The sequence below is a fragment of the Nymphalis io genome, chromosome 9, assembly GCF_905147045.1.
Source record: "Nymphalis io chromosome 9, ilAglIoxx1.1, whole genome shotgun sequence".
Taxonomy (NCBI): domain Eukaryota; kingdom Metazoa; phylum Arthropoda; class Insecta; order Lepidoptera; family Nymphalidae; genus Nymphalis; species Nymphalis io.
The window spans coordinates 8,497,380-8,515,011 of NC_065896.1; the positions used below are offsets into that span (position 1 = coordinate 8,497,380).

At 32.4% G+C, this 17,632-nt stretch overlaps 1 protein-coding gene across 3 annotated transcripts in view; it reads right to left on the bottom strand.

Moving 5' to 3' along the window:
- The window catches only part of LOC126770528 (sodium-independent sulfate anion transporter-like), a 66,548-nt gene extending 59,373 nt beyond the window's left edge, over positions 1-7,175 (bottom strand). Inside the window, exons 1-4 of one of the 3 annotated variants that reach the window (XM_050489958.1) lie at positions 6,997-7,175; positions 5,644-5,841; positions 2,109-2,304; positions 722-942 (exon numbers count right to left, since the gene is read on the bottom strand). In XM_050489958.1, the coding sequence (XP_050345915.1) occupies positions 722-942; positions 2,109-2,304; positions 5,644-5,814 (588 nt within the window). In that variant the 5' untranslated portion in view covers positions 5,815-5,841; positions 6,997-7,175. Of the gene's footprint in view, positions 1-721; positions 943-2,108; positions 2,305-5,643; positions 5,842-6,982 lie in introns of all 3 variants that reach the window. The other 2 variants (XM_050489959.1, XM_050489957.1) reach the window with 2 other exon arrangements.
- Positions 7,176-17,632: the final 10,457 nt, after the last annotated feature.

Here is a 17,632-nt window from a genome sequence, read left to right on the forward strand (position 1 = left end):
TTGAAAATGATTTATTTGGTATTGAAAATTTGAAAATAAAGTTTTATATACAAAATTTAGTAAATGTTCCGTTAACCGATGAGGAATTCCGTCGTCTAGAGCGAGTCCTGGGTGAAGAGTCAGGTCAGGCTTACCATTAATTTGCATATCATTAGAACTGAACCAACTTGTAAAACTTCAAATCAGTAGGATAAGTAGTGAAGAATCACTACCTCTCCTATGTTTAGGTCAAATCTTGCAAGGTGTTGGTTTAGATGAAGGTAAGTGAAGGTTGAATTAGAAAATTCACCTTGCAAGATTTGACCTAAACAAAATAATTAACGAATATTGCATGCCTAATACAGCTTGTTATTACATTATATCAGCTACTGGCAGCAATATTAATTTATAAAACAAAAAACAGACAAAACAATTAACGAAAAAGTATATATATTTTTAAATGAAATGAATAATGTTTTTAATTCTAAGGCAAGAGCTTTTAAGACTCTGTTATAAATAAAGTAATAGTAAAAATATAAATATACGACGCATTAGTGTTATAATGTTTTTAAATTTCATACTATCTAATTAAAATTAATCCAGCAGGTTGTTTAGAAATGGTTTTGCATAGACCTTAGATACACAGTACGATTTTTCATATATTTTATTACAACTAACAATGACGACCTCAGCTATCATACTGTTTAAAGTATAAAATTATATAATAAAACGATTAACTCACCTTCATTCCCATTAGAACAATGCAGCAAGATAATCCAAGGACAGTGTCTTCAAGCCTCGTACTTCCTATATTGTAGATCACTTGACGCCATGTTGATATGAAAGTTTCAGCGTTAAATTTAAGACCTAAGAGACCCTTGATCTGAGAAGTCGCTATAGTAATCGCAGCAGCTGACGTAAAACCAGATACAACTGGTAATGATACAAACTCTACGAGGAAACCTGAAGAGAATATGTGTATAATTGTAACGCCCCATTCAATTTCTTTTATTATCATGTTGGAGTCAGAAAATAATCAGATTACATGCAATATTTCATTCAAAATTTACATATTTGAGGCTTTCACAGGAACGCAATATATAAAGCAAGATTATTTTTAATTCATTTTAGGAAGGCAAACAAGCCCTTCACCATCTCTCCACTTTTAGACGTATCAAACCGAACAATTATTATTATATATACAATTCGCAGTATCTAGCGATAGAATAATTAGTTAGTAAATGGTATTCCAACTGACTTTATTTTTTGGACTAATTTCGTCACGATAACTTGGAGGTAAAAGTTAATTTCATCATAGTATCTATGACTTCACGTGTATTATTTGTGTTTATGAAAACCTGTCAAAACTTGTATGTTCTGAAACATTTAACGGATTTGAACTGGAGCAACGTGGAAGTTTAACTTTCGAATCCAACTCGTTAACACGAAAAGCCTTTTGAAGCCATGGGACATTTACAAGATAACTTTATTTAATATATTATTAAATAAAGCTTCAATAGCGCAACGGCTTACGGGCCTCTAGCGATGTAAAAGTCGCAGGTTCGATCCTAACCCCCATGGACTATTGTCATCCCTACACACAAGCTGTACGCTTAATTGGAGGGGTAAATATGAATATTAATAATTCCTTAAAACTTTTTCCTTACTTAAAATACAATTGATATTTTATTATATTGAATTTAAAAAAGGGTTATCGACATAATAGATTAAATGCGTTGTAAGTTCTCGTTATTACATAATATTTCTAAATAGAACACATCAAATGCTTATGTAAAAATGTATCATAGCACCTATTCGATACAAATCATTTATTAAGAATAAAAAAAGAATGAAACAAGAAAAATAATATAAAAAAATATAATTAATTGATAGTTTTTTAAACGATAAGTATAGATAAATAAGTTAATAATTAGAATAAGTATAATAAATATATTAATAAAAATAAAAATTTGCACGACGTATTTATTATTATTGTAATATGAAAATGACTTTAATTACTTTAAGATATTGCGATATGTTTTAATAAGGATTAATATTGTGTTAAAAATATATCTGTAGAAAAAAAACCACAATAAATGGGAACAATAATAATAAAAAAAATATCTTACCAAGTTGGACGATGCCAGCGATAAGTTGGATAATACCACCAACGAAACAAAGCAATACTCCATAGTCATAGTTTGTGCCATTCGTGTATGTGAATGTGAGGAGAGAGAGTAAAGCAGTTGGTCCGATATTTATTTGTGGGCAATTGCCCATTACAGCATAGACAAAGCCCCCAACGAATGACGCGTACAGACCATACTGAAAGGTTTTATAATAAAATAACATCGAATATTCAAAAGCATCACTTATTCCTTTTTATGGATATATCGTATGAGATAAAATCTCAAGCTCAAAGGTGCGATCAAGTAAAACCTAAAACATGTAAGAACGTTGCACTGAAATTCGAATTTCATTTTAGCATCAAACTTTATAATATCAAATTATATATTCGTATGGAGCTAGAAAATTCAACGTCAATTGCAAATGTCGATTATCCTAACTAATATTATAAAGTCGAAAGGTTTTTTGTTTTTTACTCTTTTACTTTTCTTAACTATTCAACGATCATCGTGAAATTTTAAAGGGTACATAAAACAGACGCGGGTAAAGCCGCGGGCGGAAACTAGTAATAAAGAACTTTTTAGTAAAATATCTTTAAAATTATATAAAAATATAGTTTATTTAAAAAAAATAGAATTTTCCTATTAATTACGAGAAACGAAAGATGTTTTTCATCAGAAGGAAATGCTAATTTTGAAACTTGCATAGAAATGAACTGGTAACTATTAACATAAGACTTTCTGTCGGTAACTTCATATTTAATTAAAATTATTACCTAAAATAATTAACTTACCATATTTTGTTCAACAAATATACAAATGGTATGTAAATTTTAACCCATATACATATTTTGAGAACTAGACTAAACAATTTAATAAATAAGTATTACGTAATTGTTAAACTTTAATGTATGACACGTAATTGTTAAATGAAGTTATAAATAAATAGCGAAAGTATCCGTTGCTTGTTTATTATATTAAATAACCAAGCATTGTTTAAATAAGCAGATATTTGTTCTTAATAAAGTTTCGTTAATATATTTTATATATTACTTTTGTTATATATACCAAACTATAACACAAGGGACATTAAATCTTAGTTCCCAATGTTGATGGCGCATTTACGATGTAAGGAATGGTCAATGTTACATTCTAACATTTTCGTCAATGTGACCTTTCGGCCCATAAACGCACTATCCTATTTTTTTTTAAACCATTGCATCACTTACTCGGAATATTCATGTATATACATGGTCAGTGAAACTACAAGTCTAAGTTTTAAAGTTAGCTTAATAATATATAACTATATTCTTATAAAATCATTGCAATAACTTAGTGACCGACTTAGATATTTATAGAATTTGAAGCATAATAAATTATCTCAATACTGTGACAAAAGATAAATTTTTTCGATATATTTTATTTCCTCAAGTGTAGATTAGAAAGATAAAATGTAAAAATGTATATGTATACAAAAAAATACATATTAACCAATATTCAGATGTTAAAAGTAATGCAATAATTTGTAAATTGTATAGAATTCGTGAATTGTAATCAAATTTATTTAATAATTCAATAAATGTTTATAATTGTATTAAATCTGTCGTATGCTTGATCAATTTTTAATAACTTTATATAACTTGTTTTTTTTATTTTTATAGACTATTACTTTTTACTTTAAAGGTTACCTATTCCTTAGTTGTAGGGCTTAATATATTTGCATGATTGGTACATGTATATGTATGAAGGTATTTTTTCTCAACCATAAGATTTTCGTGTACTCGTGTATCATTTGTTTTTGTTTGGCAACATTTCTCCTAAACTCCTTTGCTCTTCTTTGTTAAGATTGTTGAAAAGCCAACAGGAACAACAAATAAAATGAGTAAAGCAACTTTTCTGTATTTCAAAACTCAGTCTTACTCTCACGCTTGATAAAAATCCATTAGACGAACTCAACTGAAACTAACTGATTCAGCTTTATAAAAGTTTAAACTTTCCTATTTCCCCGCCAATTCCTTTGGTTATTATATATCCTTTTAAGCTAGACTTTATATTTATGAAAATATACTTAAAGCTAAAAAATCACTTTAAAGTACGTATTTGTTGTTAGTTCAAAATATTCTAAGCAATTCATTCAAAAACATTATAAGGATTTTGCATTTAAAAACAGATCTCCAATTTTGAGTTTATATTTCTTGGAATCTACATATTAGTTACACTGGGTAATTTTGTGTTTTGACTACGATAAAGCTTGAGGAAATGTCTTTCACTTAAATAAAAAAAGATACTAAATATACCGTAACTCGCCTGCACCTAATATCGAGAGACAAATAATCTGCAACGTTTGCAATCTACGACATCAATGTTTATCAGTGTTTCAACCTTGCTATCGATTCGTAGACAATAGTTTGCGGCATCAGTGTAAGCTACTGTGATCCCGCCAATTAAATCCCTAATCCCTCTGAGCAGGTTTGTTGCTACTCGACAAACGTAGGACGTACATTTGTTCCATTGATTATCGAACAAATAAACGGCACGATTTTGTTTTCCTTTGCTAATGGTGCTGCTGTTTATTATCTTTAATATATAAAGCGAAAGAAATAGGTCATGGAATATTATAACCTAGGAATAATTCTGAAAGAAGACTAATTTGTTAGCTCATTACAAACAGTATTGTCTTCTTTCGAATTTCAATCAATAATAAGAGAAAAATCAATGTCAAACTTGTTTGTATTCGCTAAGCAAAGTTTATTATAAGTCAGGGATATTACAAAATGACATTTAAATTTGGAAGCAAATTATGAAATTGACATAACATTAGTATGTTTTAGTATGTCCTTTTTCTCTGATATAATAGCGACTGCAAAGTCATAATATGACGCATTACTTACAAGATTTTACAAGATTTTACAAGATAACTTATCGAGATTTATTTGCGTATTCGATTTTCTAATTTGTGTCTTCAAATAAAATACCTTTAAATAAACTTACCGAGAGGCTCCGAACTAAGCTCTTTCAAGAGATTTCCTTAAATATTTAATTATCTACGATAAATAAAAATTGAAATTTTGGTAATTATAACCGGAACTAAGTACTTTCCTATCGAAGCAAATGTACTATATCACAGTTCATAAATTAATTATTGGTCAACAAAGTATTTCAAGACCAAACAAGTATGAGAGAAAGTTATTGATATAAAACTATACTAATAAATAAGGAGACAATTTTTTGTAACGCTTAACTGAAAAAATCTAAACTACTTAACCAAATACATAATATATATAAACCCATTCTGAAATATATAAGTTATATATATAATAATGATATACATAATAATTTAAATATACTAGCTGTATAGTAGCTATATAGTAGCTGAGCTTCGTACTTTAAATTTAGACTATTAACGTGATAAGATTATTTTTTTATTTCTATACCAGTCTTATATAGTATAAAACTTATAGCGTGCTCAAAGGTCCTTAGAAAATGACCTTGTCTAAATGATTTGTGTTTGTTAATAACAGTTCATTTGTTTATTTACCTGTGGTTCGAATCCTGCAAGAGAAGCGTAAGCTATGGACTGCGGGATTAACGTAAGGGCTACTGTTATACCAGCAATCAAATCCAAAAATCCAGTCCTTGTATCATATCGTCTCGACCAACGAAATATGGGGAAAACCCGCCCAACAATGCGCCTTGGGTCCAACAACATTGCCCTGCAACTTTTATTTTATATTAGCTTTATTTTTTATACTAAAGATATCTAATTATTTTGTTTTATACGTTCGTTATAATACTTCCCTTGATAAACTATTTATAAAAGATAAAATAAAATCTAAGACCAATTTGATCTGATGTTGAATAGGACGTAAGATGACTTCCTCAAAGTAATAAAAAAAATTAAGCTTATATGACCCAATGAGCTAAGGCCGCCTCTACTGTCATGAGAAGTCTTGGTTATTGTTCTACCACGTTCCTATACGGGCTTGTGGATAGTCTAATGGCAGATTTTTTTCCGTGCAAATATTTAGTGGCTTGCCCAGGTTTAACCCCTAGTTTAAAATATTATTACTTTTATTAGCAGTCAATCATTATCAGTACGGATGAACTTACTTACAATATTAACATATACCTACATACTTACACGTACAACTATATATCCTTCTGGTAAATAAAACATATTTTACCCCAGAAATAAATTGTGGGGACGATAAATATTTGAATATAAAACGTATATAACTTCCGTGTGAATGGGAAGTGAATAAAAATTATGTATTTTTCAAATTGTATCTATGTTTTTGTATATTACAAAGACTTCACTGCCTCGTTGGTCTAGTGGCTAGATAAAAGGCCGCAAACCCCGGGGTCCTTGGTTCAAATTCCAGGTCGGGCGAATAAAAAGGCATTGGGTTTTTCTGTCAAAAATTCTCAGTAGCAACCCGGAGTGTGTAAGTTAGAAGTGTATACTTCCGTGCCTCGGAAAGCACGTAAAGCCATTTCGGTCGTGTCAGATTGCCATCCCATCGGATTATGAGAATTAGGGAATAGAGAATATACCTGTGTTTGCGCACACTATACGTTCTGCGCAGCTACTTCGAAATGATTTTATGAACCTGGATATCTATACTAATCTATACAAATATTATAAATGCGAAAGTAATTTTGTCTGTTGCACTTTTTTATTCCTAATACCTGCCCTCCCCTCCTAACATGCGGACGAAGCCGCGGGCGAAAACTAGTTTCCAATTAGCTTATAATATTTAAATAATTTACCTATTATATAAAAAAAATACAAAAATATAAGCAGTCGAACGTATTGTAATGATTTGTCATTATTGTTATGCAAATTTTGAACTGTAATTATATTATGAAATATATACCTGTTTATCCACACCGTGAAGAAATCAATTTCATAACCACATACACGAACAAATATTATATATGTTATTCATTCTAAAATAACAGTAAACCATAATAATAATTAACACGTTGAAATTGGATAAGCTAAATATTTTCCCGCGCTTTTATTGACGCATGCGCGCGAATTCTTTTTAGCCTGCGCATTCGGCAACGGCTTAACGTAAACTGCATCGAAGTACTAAGTGTTAACACAATCATCTTATGATCTATTCAATTTCTCGTAGTTAAAAATACTTTTGCATGCAAAAACAATATTTCATGAGTTATATAATCTACATATTCATATAGAATTAAAGTAACACTAAATTATTATAAATCACATTTTAACTATCCTCATTACTATGACATTTCAAATATCAGGACGAAGGAAAATATCTTTATTTATATTACTATTTTTAATTACTTATTTCTGATTAAAATATATGCATATATAACATAATATATAAGTAAAATATAAGAAACATCATTTTTCATTATCAAATCATTTAGAACATTTACATTCTATATTTTATTTCCTTTCCTTAAGGAAATAAAATATAGAAGTCCTTCGGCATTTCAAGACGGACTTTGTGGTTCGTATAAGCAATAAAATTATGACTCTAGGAAATATATAATGGAAAGTGCTTTTTACATTATAATTTTAACTTTACAATAATGATCAAATAAGTTACTGCTATAATTATTAAAAAATTATCAAATACAAAATGATAAATGAAAATTTAAAATGTCGAAGCTAACAAGGATTTTTCTTTAAAATTATTTAAATATATATAAATATTTAAATATATATATAACATTTTTACAAATAATCAAACAAATTAAATCTAATAAAAAAAAACCTATTAATAAGTCTCACAATTGGTTTGTTTCACGGGCGAATAACTTTGAATGGAATGTAATAATTTGTCAGTACAGCTTAGCAAGGTTATATATTTACTTACGTAAATTGCAAACAATAGTTACAATTATATAATAAGGTTACTGTATGTGTTCCAATTTATTAACAATAGGTATATAAAAACAAATAAATAAGGAAAATATGTTTGATTTTATACAAAACCTAAATTTTTAATTAAAACAATTCATAATTATCAAATTCCTATTCAATAATAGTCGGGGGAAGAGTTTATAATCATAACGAATAAATATTGGATATTTCGATTAGGTATAGGTATTTATTATATTTTTGAACCATTTTAAAAATACCACTACATCTTTTGATTATTATCCTTTAAGACTAATTGTAAAGTTTATTATAAATAATAACTTAAATTTAAACTAATGAACTAAAACAATATTACATTAATATAGGTTGCTCATTGCCATATGATATGAATCTTCTTATGGTTAAATTTTATTTCAATGCATCTTCTTTTTAATTCAACTTACCTGCATCAGATATAACCGCAACTTAATTGTTTAAATATAAATTAATTAATCAATAACTTACTTATTATGTATGAAATTTTCTAAAATTTAACCGAAATAAAACAATTCTTGTATAATGAATATTATACAATCGATTAGCTGTTTGGCGGTAGAATATTTGTCGAGTGGGTGGTAAATTTTTTTCGTGCGTTTTGTTTCCCCCACACGAAGTGGGGAGTGGGTGGTACCTACTATATTTTAATAATAAATTTTATTTTAACAAAAATATAATATGAATGACTAAAAAAATGCATTACATATGTAATATTCGATGCATAATTAAACGATATTTTAATAAAGTGCTAATATCTATTACTAACTGTTATGCGACATTGACGTATATTAGAGCCTTGAATCCACTTCACGTGATCAGAATACAAAAATAACGATAACGTAAAAAAACGTTTTTCCTTTTGACATATCAGGCCTAAATATCTATATATTTATGCTTTGAATACGTTTCAATTTTTTATCAATGAAAACATGTGTTTTTTGCACTAGTATATTAATTGAACCGTGGAAAACACCAAGCGAACAAATTAACGTATGTATTTATAGATAAAAGAAAAACAAAATACAGAATATCATAGGGAAAAAATTATTAAGTTACATGAAGTCAATAAGAACCTCTTTATACATGTACTAGCTAATCGTCCCGGCTTTGCTCCGTGCAAAGAAGAAGAAAAATGTATTTTGGATAGGATTTGCTTAAAATCCGTTCTCAGCGTCTACGTCAGGAAGTAGGTAACTGGGACAAATATCAAGTAAATCGGGCGGATAGTTTAGATTGTGATTAGTGCAACCGAACTAAGATGTTATGTCCCTTGTGTCTGTAATTACAGCGGCTCACTCATCCTTCAAACCGGAACACAACAATAACAAGTACTGCTGTTTTGCGGTAGAATATCTGATGAGTGGGTGGTACCTACGCAGACGGGCTTGCACAAAAACCTTGTAACCTGCAAGAAAAATAAAATATATATTAGCTTATGTATATTAGATATCATATACCATTATTAAGTAGATTCTGCACAAACATTGATCAGGCCTGCATCGTGCTTTTTAGTCGTTTTTTGTCATATTTTAATTCATCGTGAATATCAATTTGGTAATTGACTTATATGTAAACAATAGTATTGTTTTTATCAGACTCAATGAGAGCGTACACGCCAATAATTTCAATGGCAGATAGCCTTTTCATTGTTCTGATGTTCGTGTTTGGTATTTTTATCATAAAAGTACCTAACGGTCCGTTAACGTAACTGGTCCTTTCTCCTCTTCGGGAGAATTTAATATCACGCTTCTCCAATGCAAATTGGTAAAATGACACATGGTGTAGGATCTTATCCGACACATGCAACCTACAAAAAAAAATAACTACGGGAAATACGCCGGGAAACAGTCTGTAAATGTCCCATTTCTGGGCTAATGGCTCTTCTTCTTTTGAGAAGACGGTCCTGAGATATTTTTACCACTCTGTTCCAATATGGGTTAATAGAAACACATGTGGCAGACATTCAGCCGACACGTGCACTCTTCTTCCTTCACTGCCAAGCACGAGATAAAAGACAAGCACATGACAATACAGTAGCGCTTGCCAAAAATTAATCCGCTATCTTCGATTAAGAACCACACGTTCTAAACCACTTAGTTATTTCGACTGGACAAATTACACAACAATATATTATTAAACTAAAGACGTATAGCAAATAAAAGACAAGGTTTTTCCATATACATATGTACGTATCATAAAAACATTCAGTTTGCGCACATAAGAAATCATATAAAAACTAAACCAAACAATATCTGGAAAGGCCACAAAACGTCCTTGAATTTTGATTGATGTTATAAAAAGTCGAACATTAACTTACAAAATGAAACTTGGATAATTTTGACATCTATACTAATATTATAAATGCAAAAGTAACTCTGTCTGTCTTTTACGTTTTCAAGTCTAAACCATTGAACTGATTTTGATAAAAATTGGTATAAAGCAAGCTTGAACCCAAAGGACGGACATAGGCTTTTTCTTTACCTAGTACCCGCTCCTCTATCCCAAACACGCGGGCAAAGCCGCGAGCGAATACTATTTTTTTTTTGTTACAGGTAGGGACGGACAAATGGGCCACCTGATGTTAAATGGTCACCACCGCCCATAGACATTGGTGATGTAAGAAGTATTATTTTACCATTCCTTACATCGCCAATACGTCACCAACCTTGGGAACGAAGATGTTATGTTCCTTGTGCCTGAGTTACACTGGCTGGCATACTTCAAACCGGAACGCAACAATACTAAGTATTGCTGTTTGGCGGTAGAATATCTGATGAGTGGTTGGTACCTACTCAGACGGGCTTGCACTAAGCCCACATGTAAAATCACCTGTAAAATTACTAGTAATAAAACAATTTCTTTAATAATAATAGTCATATAAATTCTATTTTTTATTAAATGTTTATTAAAACTAGGGTTTGGACATGAAGTTAAAGTACAACTTTATTCATTTATTTCACTAAATAAAAAGGAAAAATATTTTATACTTGTGTATTATTTGGATAAGTATCTCCACTTTTTGTGCATAAAAATCGTTTTTTATCTTTAATATATAAAAAAAATAATAAAAAGGACCAACGGCATAGTTTAGTAAAGAACTATTTTATTGAACGTATACATATATATACGCGCATTATTTTATTATTATCGTATATTATTAATAGTTGAGTTTCTTGTTTTCATAAAAAAGCAGGAAAAATCATAGGTTTCATAATTATAACATTTAAAAGAGAAACGCAACAAAATATCGTATTATTACCTTAACTCGGATCTTAACATATCACGAGTGTAACTATTACAAAATAAGTTCTTATAAATATAGACTGCTGTACTTGTAGACATATTACAAGATATTTGAATAAACAAAATAAATGAAGATGCGGGTGACTGCAGTAAGATTCATTAGTAGTAGAGACAGGTAGGTCGTTTCCTTCTATATTGATTGTATGGTATTTATTATCATAGGGTTAAAATTCAGTAGGGGAAGCTAGAAAAATATTCTATATTTGCTTTGGGGATATTCTGTATATTCAAATTCAAAATTCATAGTTGTAATAAAAGATCCGTTCTAAATTAATTTGTGTTTGAATCTATTTAATTACAATATTTTAATCTAGTTTTATTTAACCTGTGTCCCTTTTATATTGAGTACCCTTGAAGACTTGATAAGCTTTTTTCCACTGCTATTAAATTTCAACTTCACCCGAAATCTGATGCTTATTTAGGCCCTTTTCTTTGCGAACAATGTCAAAGTTACGCGTTAATTAGATTGTGTAAAATATACCACGCGTTAATAGCCTTTGTAATATATATAATAATATATATAATTCTTATTATTTGTCATATGTATTCATAATCCATTCATCCGATTGAGTAAATATTTGGTAATGTTGTTGTTTGCACGTGCGTGAAGGCTTCTGGCGTAGTACCATTAATAGAAAGCACGCACGTCGTATCCAAAACTTGTTAATAATAATTTATCGCAAGTTGCAGCACGTGCTTTAACAGCCTTAACATCATAATTAATCAAAAAAATCATAAAAAAGAATACTAGCAATACCTGTTTTAAAGTATATTTATATTCCTATTTATTCCTTCGGTTAAGCGTACAGCTTGTGAGCTAAATCGAACCTGCGACTTTTACATCGCGAGACTGCTCGTAAACTATTGCGCTATTGACATTGCAAAATTAGTATGAAGCTAAATGCTTACAAAACATTTACTATAACGTTTTTTTAATCCAAAATTAGTAATAATACGTTCGGATAGGTATTGAAAATTTTTATTGAAAATTCCTTCTATATAATCTAAATCAAAGTAAAAGAAATAAAAATCTAAAGTTGAAAAACTTGAAAGTGTCTCGAACTGAATCGCAAAGCATATTGCGCAAAATTTAAAAAGTTTTTCATTAGTGACCTCTAATCTCGATTCAGGGAACGTTTATTACTATTTACAGCACCTTTTATCTGTTTTTGGGGTTCCCGAGAGGATTAACTATTAACTATTAGGTGAAGCCGTTCCGAACTCTGTTGGATAATCGTTATTTATATTTAATATTCTTAAAAGCTTTGACTTATAATATAATAATAATAACAATAATAATATCCTGGGACATTTTTCACACAGGGCCGCCATCTGATCCCAAATTAAGCTTCTACAAAGCTTGTACTATGGAAACCAGACAACTGATATACTACATATACTACTTTTTTTTGTAAATACATACTTATATAGAAAATTACACCCAGACTCAGGACAAACAGACATGTTCTTATGTTTTATATTTACGCAATAATAAATATGTAATTTGAAATAACGACTAAGGTAACGAAAAATATAAAAAAAAATTATAACGGTTAGGCTATAAAGCATTAAAAAACAATTAGTTTATTATTAACTATCAAATTTAATATTGTTATACATTCTGCCAAAATATTATTTCAAATAAACAATATATATACTTCACTTAATATATTTCTTATATAAAATTAATACGGTTTTAATATACTTATAAATGTACGAAACACATATTTGTCGTATAACTTCACGCTTATCACATTTCAGGATATAGGTTGAGGAAAGAAGGACCGAGGCAGCGGTGTTCTGAATCCGCAATGAGGAAGACAATGGATCATCCGGATATTGCCTGTCAACCGCCCGATACTAGGTCACACTGGACATACACGAGAATTAACAGTGTACTTCGCCGTCAACTTTGAAATTACTTTCCGTTTCAAACTGAATAAAAGACAATTCAAATTAATATTATATCATAATATACTTAATTTAAATAGATTGTAAATAGTTTTGAATCAAAATTTTACAAGTGACACCTTATGTTGTAGAATGTAGTAGATTCCACAGAAAGAACAAGTTACATGTAAAAAAACAATTATAACAGAAGAAATGAAAAATGCCTTATATAAAATAAAAAAATTAAATAATTAAACAACAAAAACAAATCAACAAACGACAGTGAAAACAAACAAAACCAATCTCTAAACGAAACAACAATCCATTTGCATAGCCGAAGTTCAAAATATGTCAACAGAAACAACAAAAACCGGTAATGAATGCCAAAGTATTCGTAAAAACATCCACAATGGATAGATAACGCAGCCAAGGCCACGATACTTCGCTTCGATTATAATCGTAACTTGCTTGACGACGTTTAGATAACGAACACGTCCGCACGCTACAACGTTCGACGATGAATCAAATAGCATTATAACCAATGCTAAGATTATGTATATTTTTTATATATTTTTTCTGGTCGCATTCTGGATAGGCGCCAGTCGCCAGATATGTTAATGCCAACAATGACGTTTTATCTCCTTACACTTCAAACACACTCAACAGATATATAGTAATATGAGATGAGTGTCTCGACTATTACTTCAAAATTATGATTTCCATAATTTGAGATAAATATATCTAGTGTATTATATTTATACTTTAAAATATAATAGATATACATTCATGGTAGATTTAGTAAGTTATTTAATATAAGTATAATGTGTGTAGGTAAAATAAATTTAAAAATTTATATCTACATACTTATTTATATCGAAACATCGAAACGCTATCTTATATCATACGATTCAATTCAAAATAGACGATTTGGATATCAAATACTCCAGGTATCGGCAAACCGCGATGCAAGTAATATTTGATCTTCAAATTCAATGTGAAGTGTATGTATCTATATACAATACTTATATAAATAAAATAAAAAACACAACACAAGACTTACGAAGACCGCATAATTGGTGATCTGTTTAAAAAATGTCACTTTCATATAATGTTACATATTTATAGCCTCAATGGCTTGCTGGATTCCTAATTCTCGAACGTTACTTCTAAAAGGGAACTTTGCAAGACCCTGAGCGGGTGGAATCTAGGTTCCAGCGCTAAATATTAATGTTTTGAGCTGCTGTATTATGTTTGAAATGTACGTGTGCTAATGCATAACAAGCACAAAGTATGTGTCTTTTACCTTTATAAGTCCTTAACATGACCCACGGTAAGTAGGTAGTAATATTTACGATACAGGAAATCTATAGGCGAAGTGGCCTCTGATTAAAATATGCTACTTCTTATACATATAATTTAGTAAGGCAGACGGGCTGATAAGCCATGTGATGGTAAATTGGGACTGGAAGAAATAAGAACCATTCCATACATCTTCAATCCGTTGACACTGGTTCACGCTCCCTTCAAACCGGAACACAATAATACTAAGTATTACTGTTTGGCGGTTAAACACGTGATGAGTGGTACCTATCGAGATGCTTGCCCAAATCCCTCCCATCAGGCAAGTACTTATATAACTTAACTCGTATTTATTTTTATTCCCGAAAAGTTATACCAACGAACTCATACTTAAAAAAAAAATGTATTACAATTATGAAAAAGAAATAAATTTTCGCCATTCAAAAAGCAAAGTGCAAAATTAAGTTTCAATATTCAGCTGCATCATTATGCCGCTCGTGTTCAAAAATTTTCAGTTGCAATATTTTATTTTCATAAGCTTGATAAATAATCGTTTTCACGCTTACTTTATGCGGAACCTGTTACAAACCGCATGAATAGCAAAGCGAATTAAAAGCACGAAATTAAAATTACGTTATAATTTATTTTATATTGCAATTAAAAATATATGCCGTCTTATTTAAATTTTAAACATGGCAACATTCAATAGAATTATTCATTAAAATGACTGTCTAAACAAATAGCAATATGGAAACATGAAACAGTTCATTGTCGCAATGAGATTGTTCACCCAAATATAATATTACAACCGGTAAATACTCGTAGAATAAAGTAGTAGTTTTGTGAAGGGAACTATAGATATTTCAATATATATAATATATATATATATTTATATACATACCGATTATGTTACAATGTTGTAATGTATGTTTTCACTATAAACCTTATACTTATTTGTAGGTTGTAAAATTGTTTATAATGTTTTAGCTTAAACTGTGGGAACCCTTTTTCATTTATCTTATACTATTTTATATAAGGTTATATAACAACAACGCCAAACAAATGTAATATTAACGCTTACAATCAGAGACAACGTGCGCTTAGCTTACTTTATAATCGTTCTAATTAACTATGATCTCAACGAAAAGACAAAAAGCAAAATCATGAGCTCATTAATGTCTTACTGCTAAGCAAAGACCCCATAAGGAAAAGGATTCAACGATAATCCACTAAATTACTCAACTACGCGTTGATTAATTTACATGTCTTAAGATTAATTCCGAATAATTTCGGTATTGTCTTTTTTTCTACGGAGTACGAGATAAAATATACTCGTAAATATTTGAAAAAGTCAGTAAAACACGCCCATTTATTTTTTTAATGAGATTCTAATATTTAGTGATCTGTCATGAATGTGTCCCATCTTAGTATATATTTTATTTAACTTGTTTTAACTTTCACTGTGGTCCTAGTGACGATAGTGAAATAAACTTAATAAAAGTTAACCCACTACAGCAACTGCATGTTTATATAAATGATACTATGTAAATGTGTTAGAAACAATATCAATTCTTAGTATCACTATAAATTTAAAGCTCCAATGGCTCATAGATTGGCTCGCCCGAAATAGCAGAGCTTCGGGGACGTGCAGCCGGGCGCGAAGGGCTTACGTCCGTTGTAGGAGGCGCAACGGTTTGGATGCGGACTTGGAGGGACAGCTATTGGCCGCTTATCGTCAGCTGAAAAAAGACCTACAGCTGGCGATAAGTCAGGCCAAGGAGAAAGCTAGGGAAGAACTACTGGCGGGCCTGAACCGGGACCCCTGGGGGCGTCCGTTCCGCGGTGTGCGTGGAAAATTCCGCACGCAGGGTGCCCCCGTGACAGAGACAATGTCATCGGATCTCCTCCTGCGCCTGGTCGGGGAACTTTTCCCCCATCCAGGTGAGCATGTCCCTCCACAGATGGTCCCTCGCTCTATGATTGACGACACAGTGGCTCCACCACTGATCACGGAGCGGGAGATGGAGGTGGCCTTCGACCGCTTGAGGGCCAAAAACACTGCGCCGGGCCCAGACGGGATTCCAGGGCGTGTTCTATGTGACGCTCTGGAATACCTAGGCGTAAGGCTTCGGGAGCTGTTCGACCAATGTCTGTGCAACGGGCAGTTTCCGAAGCCTTGGAGAGAGGGAAAGTTGGTCTTGTTGCCAAAGCAAGGTCGACCGCCAGATTCTTCCTCGGCATACAGGCCGATTGTGCTGCTGAACGAGACGGGCAAATTCTTCGAAAAAATTCTCGCTGCCCGTCTTATTCAGCACCTCGACGAGGTGGGGCCGGGTCTGTCAGAGGCTCAGTACGGGTTCAGGGCGGGTCGATCAACTATCGACGCCCTGGACGCCCTGAAAACCCGGACCACGGATGCGGTGGCCCGAGGGGACGTAGTTCTGGCGGTATCGATAGATGTTGCGAACGCCTTCAATAGTCTTCCTTTCGAGACTATTGGGGAGGCACTCCGATACCACGGGGTGCCTTCCTATCTCAGGAGGCTGTTGGGGGCATACCTCCAGGACCGGGTAGTCCTCTGGGAGGGGGGCGATGGGCGTCTTGTCCGGCGTCGGGTAGGCTGTGGCGTTCCGCAGGGGTCAGTTCTCGGCCCAATTCTGTGGAACGTTGGCTTCGACTGGCTCCTGCGGACATCCGTCCTTCCCAGAATGGGGGTGTTGTGCTATGCGGACGACACTCTCATCACGGCGACAGGGCGGAATTATCAGGAGACGGCTCGCCTGGCCGAAGTCGGTACGTCGCTCACAGTGGACCGCATAGGAATGTTGGGCTTGAGGGTCTCCATCTCAAAAACGGAGGCCCTCTTATTCCACGGTCCACGTCGAGGCCCCCCTCGAGGGGCGTTTATCACCGTCCAGGGGACGGTGATTAAGGTGCAGGCCCACATGAAGTATCTGGGCCTGACCCTGGACGGAAGATGGAGCTTCGGGCAGCATTTTGTCCAACTTGGCCCGAAGCTCATCAACGCTGCTGCTGCCTTAAGCCGGCTCCTACCAAATGTAGGAGGGCCGGAAACGCCATGCCGGCGATTATACGCCGGTGTTGTGCGGTCCATGGCTCTGTACGGTGCTCCCAT